This window comes from Gymnoscopelus braueri (genome assembly GCF_963280865.1).
Source record: "Gymnoscopelus braueri genome assembly, chromosome: 19".
NCBI classification, from domain to species: Eukaryota; Metazoa; Chordata; class Actinopteri; order Myctophiformes; family Myctophidae; genus Gymnoscopelus; species Gymnoscopelus braueri.
The window spans coordinates 3,159,453-3,169,452 of NC_137621.1; the positions used below are offsets into that span (position 1 = coordinate 3,159,453).

The 10,000-nt window shown below is 47.3% G+C and overlaps 2 protein-coding genes across 2 annotated transcripts; one reads left to right on the forward strand and one right to left on the reverse strand.

Moving 5' to 3' along the window:
* Positions 1–1,867: 1,867 nt before the first annotated feature.
* On the forward strand, positions 1,868–3,904 carry LOC308074390 (eukaryotic translation initiation factor 3 subunit B-like; the record flags this gene model as incomplete). The annotated part of the gene is made up of 1 exon (XM_080413830.1): positions 1,868–3,904. The coding sequence occupies one exon, from the start codon at positions 1,868–1,870 to the stop codon at positions 3,902–3,904; it is 2,037 nt and encodes a 678-aa protein (XP_080269956.1).
* Positions 3,905–5,494: 1,590 nt separating this feature from the next.
* On the reverse strand, positions 5,495–6,649 carry LOC308074053 (4-hydroxybenzoate polyprenyltransferase, mitochondrial-like; the record flags this gene model as incomplete). The annotated part of the gene is made up of 1 exon (XM_080413392.1): positions 5,495–6,649. One exon carries the CDS (start codon positions 6,647–6,649, stop codon positions 5,495–5,497), a length of 1,155 nt encoding a protein of 384 aa, XP_080269518.1.
* Positions 6,650–10,000: the final 3,351 nt, after the last annotated feature.

The following is a 10,000-nucleotide window of genomic DNA, read 5'->3' on the forward strand; positions in this document are numbered from 1 at the left end:
TCTGAAACGTGTGTGTCTCTCTCCCCGCTGCAGCCTGCAGCACGTCTTCTGCTTGTGTGTGGGTGTGTGGTGGTATCAGTGGTGGAAAAAGTACTCACATGTTTTACTTAAGTAAAGTATAAAAAGTGCAATGTAGATATACTCTGTTACAAGTAGAAGTCCCGTATTAAAAATGTACTTGAGTAAAAGTACAAAAGTATCTGCATCAAAATGTACTCAAAGTACCAAAAGTAGAAAATACTCATTATGCAGAAAGTCCAAATTCTGTATAACAAATGTATAACTTTTTTTTATACCAATTTATTTATACCATATGCTGCCCACGAAAAGTAGTAGTTTTGTGAGGGAATAATTTCAATTGGTTTGTTGCGTTCAGATATCAATTAACTAATCGCTTCATCTCATTGCAAGACAGAATCAACAACAAGCCAGCAAAGCAACAATTGTTTCATCATTGTCAATGAAAAATAATAATAATAGTAGTAGTAGTCATGTATACTCCCAAAATGCAGTTAGACTGTACACATTCTCATACATTTGTCGCTCCCATACAAATTACTCTTTTCCATTATTTTAAAAACCTTGCAATTGGTGACCAGTCTCTAACAAAATCAGCAGCAAGAGTGCCTCTTAATAAGACCTATGGTTATTACTAAGAAGCTAAGAAGCCTATTCATGTATTTTGTTCCCTCATGCATCCGACAAAGCCATATATATATATATACATATGTCACAGGGAAATTGGCATTCCAGGGAAATTGAAAGAGGAGCGCTCGCTTTTAGGTGCGGGGCTTCGGCGCGAGGCTTTTCGAGACAGGGTTTTTTACGCGAGGCTCGCGAGGAAGAGGAGGAGGAGGAGGAGGCGCGAGGCGGGTCTTTGATACGAGGCGGCGCGAGGAGGAGGAGGAGGCGCGAAGCGGGGCTTTGATACGAGGCGGCGCGAGGCGGCGCGAGGCGGCGCGAGGAGGAGGAGGAGGCGCGAGGCGGGGCTTTGATGCGAGGCCGACCTGGCTTTTGCTGTTCCCCCCCACATAGCAACCAGGAAGCTACGATAGGGGAACGCTGAACACGCGTTCACACGCACACGTGATAATAGTTATTGTCCATGACGGACGCGCCGACTCAGCAGAGCTTGAGGCCGAGGAGGCGCGCGCGAGTGCCGGCGGCGACCGGCCGAAGGTCTGCTAGTCGAATCAGCGCCGTCAGAGTTGTGAACCGATAGGGGGAGAATAGATCTTTTCATGGGTTAGGCTATGGTTACTATTCAGTGTCCACGACGACACACATGTGTGCGTGTGCATGTGTGCGCATGCACACACGTGCGCACACATGCTTACACATGCGTGTGCATGTGTGCATGCGCACACATGCACATTCATTGCCCTGTAGTACATGCATTCATTTCAACATGCATTCATTGCCCTCTAGTGTTGGTTATACAGAATTGCCTGGGTGGGTGGTAAAAACAAGCGCTCCTTTTTCAATTTCCCTGGAATGTGTATATATATATATATATATATGACATTCTGACGTCACATGTGATTGGCTGAGAGGTATAACTTAGACCACGCTGCACATATTTCTGGCAAGACCATATAGGTTATTACATTCCAACCTCACATGTGATTGGCTAAGCAGCTTATTGATGTTTTTTTTTTTTTCATGCATCCGACAAAGCCATATATATAGGTATGACATTCTGACGTCACATGTGATTGGATGAGAGGTGTAACCTAGGCCACGCCTCGTATTTAAACTGTACACTTCTTCACAAAATGACACAACAGCTGCAAACCCCATACACTCTAAGTTTCACATTAAGCTCCGCTTTCTAAAGAGACGTAATCACCCCCGACACCTTTTTGAAATGCAAGATACAATGGACGTGTACGAGGAAGAGGAACCCTCCTTTAGCGACCCAGAGGACTTTGTGGACGACATCGGAGATGAAGAACTTCTGCGTGACCTGCTGCAGGACAAGCCCCTGGAAGCCGACGGTATAGACTGTTGTTGTGTGGTGGTGGACAACGTTCCCCAGGTGGGCCCGGAGCGCCTGGAGAAGCTAAAGAAAACAATTTTTAAGATCTTCTCCAAGTTTGGCGAAATCACCGCCGAGTTCTATCCCGAGGCGAATGACGGTGTGACTAAAGGCTACGTCTTCATGGAGTACGCTACTCCCGCTCAGGCCTCGGAGGCGGTGAAGAGCGCCGACGGCCTCAAACTGGACAAGCAGCACACGTTCAAGGTCACCACGTTGACTGATTTTGACAAGTACATGAACGAGAGTAACGACTGGGAGCCTCCTGAGGAGCAGCCCTTCAAAGACATCGGTAACCTGCAGCACTGGCTTCTGGATTCAGAATGTTGCGATCAGTACAGCGTGATCTACGAGTCGGGACAGAGGACGGCCATCTTCTCCAACGACGCCACAGAGCCGATCCTGATCGAGGAGAGGCAACACTGGACAGAGACGTACGTGCGGTGGTCTCCTCAAGGCACCTACCTGGCGACCTTCCACCCGCGTGGCATTGCGTTGTGGGGCGGTGAGAAGTTCAAGCAGATTCAGAGGTTTAACCACCAGAGTGTCTCCCTCGCCGACTTCTCCCCCTGTGAGAGGTACGTGGTGACCTTCAGTCCACCACCGAATGACACGAAAGAGAACCCACAGGCCATCGTCATCATCTGGGATATTAAAACTGGTCAGAAGAAGAGGGTGTTCCACTGCGAGAGCACTACACACTGGCCCGTCTTCAAATGGAGCCACGATGGTAAGTACCTTGCCAGAATGACACCAGATAAATTGAGCATCTATGAGACTCTATCTATGTTCCTGCTTGAATTGGAGAGTCTCAAGATCATTGGAATCAAGGACTTCTCTTGGTCTCCTGCTGACAACATCATAGCGTATTGGATGTGTTTGTCGTCAGACCAGATCACCAGAGTGACCCTGATACAGATCCCCTCACGTCAGGAGATCAGGGTTCGCAACTTGTTCAACGTAGTCGACTGCAAACTGCACTGGCAGAGGAACGGAGACTACCTCTGTGTGAAAGTGGGCAGGAACCCCAAGGGAACGCAGGGCGTCGTCACCAACTTTGAGATTTTCAGAATGAGGGAAAAGCTGGTTCCGATTGATGTGGTGGAAATGAAGGAGAGCATCGTAGCGTTTGCGTTGGAGCCCAACGGCAGCAAGTTTGCAGTTGTCCACGGAGAGTCTCCTAGTCGCTACAACGCTTCCATCTACCACATCAAAAACAACGGCAAGATCGAGCTCATCAAAGTGTTTGAGAATCAGCAGGTCAACAGTATCTTCTGGAGCCCGCGGGGACGGTTCCTGGTGCTGGCGGGGCTCAGGAGCATGACCACCGGGTCCCTGGCCTTCGTGGACACGTCTGACTGCACCATGATGAGCACGGCAGAGCACTACACGGCGTCAGACGTGGAGTGGGATCCCACGGGCCGCTACGTCGTCACCTCCGTGTCCTGGTGGGGCCAGAAGGTGGACAACACCTACTGGCTTTGGACATTTCAGGGCCGCTTGCTTCAGAAGAACAACAAGGAGCGCTTCTGTCAGCTGCTCTGGCGGCCCCGGCCCGCCACCTTGCTGAGCGAGGAAGACATCAAGGCCATCAACAAAGACCTAAAGAGGTTTTCCAAGATCTTTGAGCAGAATGATCGTCTGAACCAGTCCAAGGCTTCCAAGGAGCTGGTGGACAAGCGCAGGGCCATTGTCGAGAAGTATTGGCTGTACCGCCAGGCCGCCAGTCAGGCGTACCAGGAACAGAGGGACCTCCGCCTCAAACTGAGAGACGGAGTGGACACCGACGAACTGGACAGTAACGTGGGTGACTGGGAGGAGGAGACTGTAGAGTTATTTATCAGTGAAGAACGGATTCCCCTCTGAGATCTGTAGTGCCCTGCACCATTAATTATCTTTTTGAGTGGTGCCAACCACTCATACATTTGACCTAATGTGTTTGTTTGTCCGTCCTTCCGAGCACGGCAACAACAGCTGCAGTTGAATGCAATTACACTAATTCAACACAACACAGACAGTGCAACACAAGCGGCACTTACACGCACGCACACACACATTACAGTCATTTAGCAGATGCTTTTATCCGAAGCGACTTACAATAAGTGCATTCACACACACACACACACACACACACACACACACACACACACACACACTGGTCAGGGATCTGCCATCACAATAGCCACACCATAGGGATAGGGTGTGTTCCTATTGGCTGCTGACATGCCAGTACCTTTTTTTCTGATGCCGATTTTCTATCTAAGAACTAGAGTTTTTTTTTTCAGGCTGAGTACAAGTCTGTATGCACATAATCATTCATCCAGCGGAGTGGCTGGATGATTAGGCTACACTTGATCACAAGTCAACGTCTTCTGTTGTTGTTGGAAGTTTTATTAAGGACTTTTCAGATGGCGCCTAGTCATTTATTTGGAACATGGCATTTCTATCTGAGACCCCAATTTATATTGTAAAATCAATGATAATGTAACTTTTGTACACTTACAAAAGTTACAGACCCATAAGGGTCCATTTGGTTCTTAACCATCCATCATTTAGGGTACCCCCTGGAACTCCCTCAAGGACCCCTGGGGGTCCCCGGACCCCACTTTGAGAACCAATGGTCTAGGCTACTTTCTAAAGTTTACTGAGTCGCAAGACTTGACCATCATGCATGATTTATGACAGTAACGGGCCGGTCACCGATGCGGTCGGTTTGATATAAAACTGCAACTGGTTCTGCTCCTCCAGGGAGTGTGTGCACAGTTTCACGCCGAGTACTGTGAACCTATGGCTGCCAGGTTAATTGGTCAGATGGGTGGGTGTGGGCCTTGATCCAGAAAAGATTAGGAACCACCGGTATAGAGGAGTAATGTCGACTCCTCGTTCCCAAGCTTATATAGTCCTTAAAGATTATAGAGGAGTAATGTCGACTCCTCCGCTTGGGAACCTTCCATTTCCCAAGCAGCCTCTGTACCTTCTGAGACACTGCTGCTGTTATTATCTTACGCCCAGTGGTGGAAAAAGTACTCACATTTTAAGTAAAAGTATCAATACTGCAATATAGAAATACTCTGTTACAAGTAAAAGTCCGGAATTAAAAATATACTTGAGTAAAAGTACAAAAGTATTGGCATCAAAATGTACCAAAAGTAAAAGTACTAAAATGTTTGAAAATAGCAGATCTACAAGCTTGTAGATCTGCTATTTTCAAATAGCCTAGGCATAAAATAGGGCTAAAGTGGTTAATGTATGTTTTATAATGTAATAATTTATATCTAGAAAGTAACTAGTAACTAAAGTTTTCAAATAATGATAGTGGAGTAAAAGCACAATATTTGCCTCTGAGATGTAGTGGAGTAGAAGTAAAAGTATAGACAATTGGAAATACTCCAGTAAAGTAAAAGTACCTCAAAAGTGTACTGAAGTATAGTACTTGAGTAAATGTACTTAGTTACTTTACACCACTGCCTGTTCCTCACGTTCTTCATTCTGTGTTTTCTCTTCTCTCTTCTTCCACAGGTTGCCTGTGACGATGCCCAAAAACAACAGCAGTCCAAGGTTCCTGTTTGACGCAAACTTCTCCCAGCAGTCCTCTGGCGTGTCCATGTCCAGCGTGTAGATCTGACGCACGAGGTGCAGGGCGGCCGTGGAGAGTCCAGCGTAGTACGGTAGAGTCTGCTCGGCGTTGACCCCCGCCACGACCAGTCCCGACACCATGGCCACCGCGAAGCCGCTCAGCCACGGTTTGGTCCGATCCCCGAACCTCAGCGCCGTGGACCTGACCCCTATCCGGACGTCGTCGCCTTTGTCCTGGTGAGCGTAGACGGTGTCGTAAATCAGCGTCCACATCACCCCCGACAAATACAGAGGCAGACACACCGACCAGTCGCAGGAGCCCCGGACGGCGGCCCACCCCAACAGCGCTCCCCAGTTGAAGGTCAGACCCAGCGCCAGCTGTGGCCAGTAGGTGACCCTCTTCGCCAGCGGATAGACGACGACCAGAGACGTCGACGCGGCGCCGAGCGCCACGCTGTAGTCGTTCAGACGTAGCAGGACGCCCAGCGCCAGCGACAGCTGGCCTCCGAGGAACAGCAGGGCCCGCGTCCGAGAGATCTCCCCCGAGGCGATGGGACGCGCGGCGGTCCGGGACACCTGCCGGTCCAGGTCCCGGTCCCACATGTCGTTGACGGTGCAGCCGGCGCCTCTCATCAGCAGAGCCCCCGCGCCGAACAGGGCCAGCGTCTCCGGGCTGGGCAGGCATCCGGGGTCCGCGGCCAGGCCGATGCTCCACGCGCACGGCAGGTACAGCAGCCACGTCCCGACGGGTTTGTCCAGCCTCATGAGCCGGAGGTACGGCCGCACGGCCGCCGGTGCCCGGTTCACGACCGCTGCTGGAGCTGCCGACAGGCTGAACCGTTGTCCGTTCTCTAGCTTGACCGATGGGCGAAAGCCTCGCGGCAGGCCGCTGAAACCTCTTGACTCTGCTGGAGTCCTTCTGTCCTTCGGGAGGGAGCAGCCGGACAGAGGAGACGGGTGGCCGAAGCAGGAGCCATGGTGTGCTGTCCTGAAGGAATGTAGAGTCAACTGCCAGGTGAACTTAGCATGATGCATGATGGGGTTCTCTTCAATGTCAGGCCCATGAACATCCTATATTAAAATCCCCTTGTGGGTCGACGGAAGAAGGTGGACACCCCAAACGTTGACACGCCCATATATGGAGAGGTGGGCGTCAGATCAGCTGCACCGATGTCAGATAAAACAAGAAACCGTTGCCTAGCAACGCCAATGTGCACATATGAGGTGCACTGTGTCCTTTTTATGCCCATATATGGAGTTCTGTGTTAGCCATGCCCAAATATGGAATCAAATACGATGGCATTAGATAATGTGATGGCCTCAAGTGCCGTACTTGAGTAAATGTACTCAGTTACTTTCCATCACTAGACAAGATAGACTGTGAAAAATAGAAGCCGGCGACATTGAAGCCGGGGCCATGTTGCTGTCGGTTGCATCATTTGATTGGTCCCCATGGACCAGTGGCTTGGATCCGCCTCATTGGTTAACACAGGCCTTGTCTTTGAATGCACATAGCAACACACCGTGCCCCCTCTCTCATACACTATTTATTCTCACGCACTTACTGTATGCACACTGTGGTTTTCAAACTTTTTGTGTCCACAGAGAACACCAAGGAGCAAGTCAAAAAGCAAGTCAAAAATATAATCATAGCGAAAATAGCAGTTCAACAAACTCTCATTTAATCACAATGTGACACATCGTGTGCTTGTAGATTGGTTAATATAACATTGTTTTATTTTTCATTTTGAAAAAAAACATGTAGTGCTATTTCATGGCTTGTCTCTATATTGGACTGAATTCTCTGCTAGAATTGAACACACTTGGTTCAATTAAAACGTTATCTAGTTGGTATATATTACTGAGTGCTTGTTGAACATCCAGGGGCAAATAAGGTGTTATTGTCAACACTCCCTAAGCAGCCAAAACAAGGTGTTATTGTCTTACACTCCCTAAGCAGCCAAAATAAGGTGTTATTGTCATACACTTCCTAAGCAGCCAAAATAAGGTGTTATTGTCATACACTTCCTAAGCAGCCAAAATAAGGTGTTATTGTCAGACACTCCCTAAGCAGCCAACATAAGGCGTTATTGTTATACACTCCCTAAGCAGGCTGCAGGCAGGCTCTGTTTTCCCTCCCCCTCCTACCCCAAACCTTGCTTGAGACAGACAGGCAGTGTTGCCAAGTCTGCTTAATGTAAGCATCTTTGGGTTTGTTTTTCTGTAAAGTTGCGTGTAAATACTGGGAGTTGTGTTTCTTGTTTCTAGCTTGTTTCTTGTTTAGCTTGTTTCTTGAGTGTAGTTTTTTATTTGGGCTTGCTTCCAAATGTTGTTTAAACCAGTGGTTATCAAATATTTTCATGTCAAAGACCCCCAGATTAATATAATCCCCATGGAAGATTTGTGTTGTTAAAATATTTCCAAAATATTAAAATTTGTAACAAGATTTCTTTCTACAAGCTCACAACGCGTCGCAACACGATGCATTGTGAACTTGTGGATGGGTTTTCAAATGGTCAATTTATATAGGGTCCATGTGGTAAAAGTGCTGGTCGCTTCTTTTGGGCCTGTTTTCGTAGACCTGGTTGGTTGCTTGTTTCTCTCACACAATCTGGCAACGCTTCCCCACACCTGCTTGAGACAGACATCAACAATTTGACCCTGAAGCTCTGTTGTATTCTGAAGGAAAAGAGTGAAATAAACAACTTGTAAAGTTGACTTTCAACCTTGTGGAAGTTGATTGGAGTTGTCATGGAGTGATGACTGCTAAAAAACATTGTGTGTGACAGACAGACAGTTGAAAGAGAAGTTAATCAATCACCACAAACTGTTTGGTGTTTTCTCTCTGAGTGGGATTCTGCAGGTGGATTAGTCTACCTACAGATAGCTGATTAGCAGTGTTCATTTTGACAGCAACTCCATCAAGGCCTGAGTCGTAATGCCTGATTTTACACTTGGTTGCATACTGAAAATAGCAGATCTACAAGCTCACAACTCGTTGTGCTGCGACACGTTGTGTGCTTGTAGATCTGCTATTTTCAGAGCGCAACCTCCGAGTGCAACCAAACATAAAATTACTTGTCTTTTAGTTCTGCTGGATCTCTTCTCCACTAGTCTTAGTTCTACTGGATCTCTTCTCCACTAGTCTTAGTTCTACTGGATCTCTTCTCCACTAGTCTCAGTTCTACTGGATCTCTTCTCCACTAGTCTTAGATCTGCTGGATCTCTTCTCCACTAGTCCCTCACTAACAGTTTAGTCTAGTTTGTATTTGTTGACGGAATTGCCAAAGAAGTCCTTGGCCACTGTGCTACACCAGAATGCTATGTGTGTAGTGTAGGACTAAACATCAACCAGGATGAACATGTTACCAACAAGCATCTATGGGGGACTACCAAGGAAGAAGGGAGGAACGTACTGGCCAGCTATGGAGCCAGATGCAAAGCATGTCGATGACTGGAGAATGGTGTGCTTGTCTGAGGACCAACTACTAGACATTCGGAGGCCTCTTATCTCTCTATCCATGGGCTCCACAGTTTGACCCTCATGGCCATCGCTCACACAACTGATGAAGTCAAGTGGAAGAACATCTCAAGGTAGGAACCTTTGTGCTTTCCTCAAGCTGTTGCTCTATTGCTGCCGGGGCCCAATGACTGGGTGACGATGTGACGTTTTCTGTGACTTTGTGGCTCTGTTAACTTAAGTGAACCCATTAATACATGGAACGCATCTGTGTCACTTGATTTGAGCTAAAAAGCATAATTTTACACTTTGGCTATTGAAAAATAGCAGATCTACAAGCTCATAGCGCGTATATATGAGCTTGTATATCTGCTATTTTAGAAAAATAGAGAAAATGTGTGCAAATCATTGAATATATATTTTTAAAGCAATTTTTTTTTAACTCAAATCTTTGCTTCTCGGGGGTCCCTGGAACAAAATATTTCCGCGGCCAAATACATATAATTCTGGGGGTCCTTGACATGAAAAAGATTGAGCATCACTGATATAGAAACATACGTCTTTTAGAAAACTGTTGGGATTTAGGAGACGTGTAGAATCGGCTTCAGGTCTTAATGGGTTGACGGAGCCACAAAGTCACAGAAAAACCTTACATTCACAGGTCTTACCGATGATACTAATGAAGGCTCTGTTCCATTCTGGTCAACAGAGTCAGGGTGTTGGCTCACTGGAAACACTCTGCTACACCAATGGGTCTAAACGTGTGGTCCAGGAACCCTCATGGTTCCTTGAGGAGGTTGTGAGTTGTGAAATGGTTGCTGTATTGGTTCATATGATTGGCTCATGATTGGCTTCCGTCTATATACAGTATGTATATAGGCCTATTCCTCATGGCCTTTTTTCTTTCTCTCTCTCTCTCTCTCTTG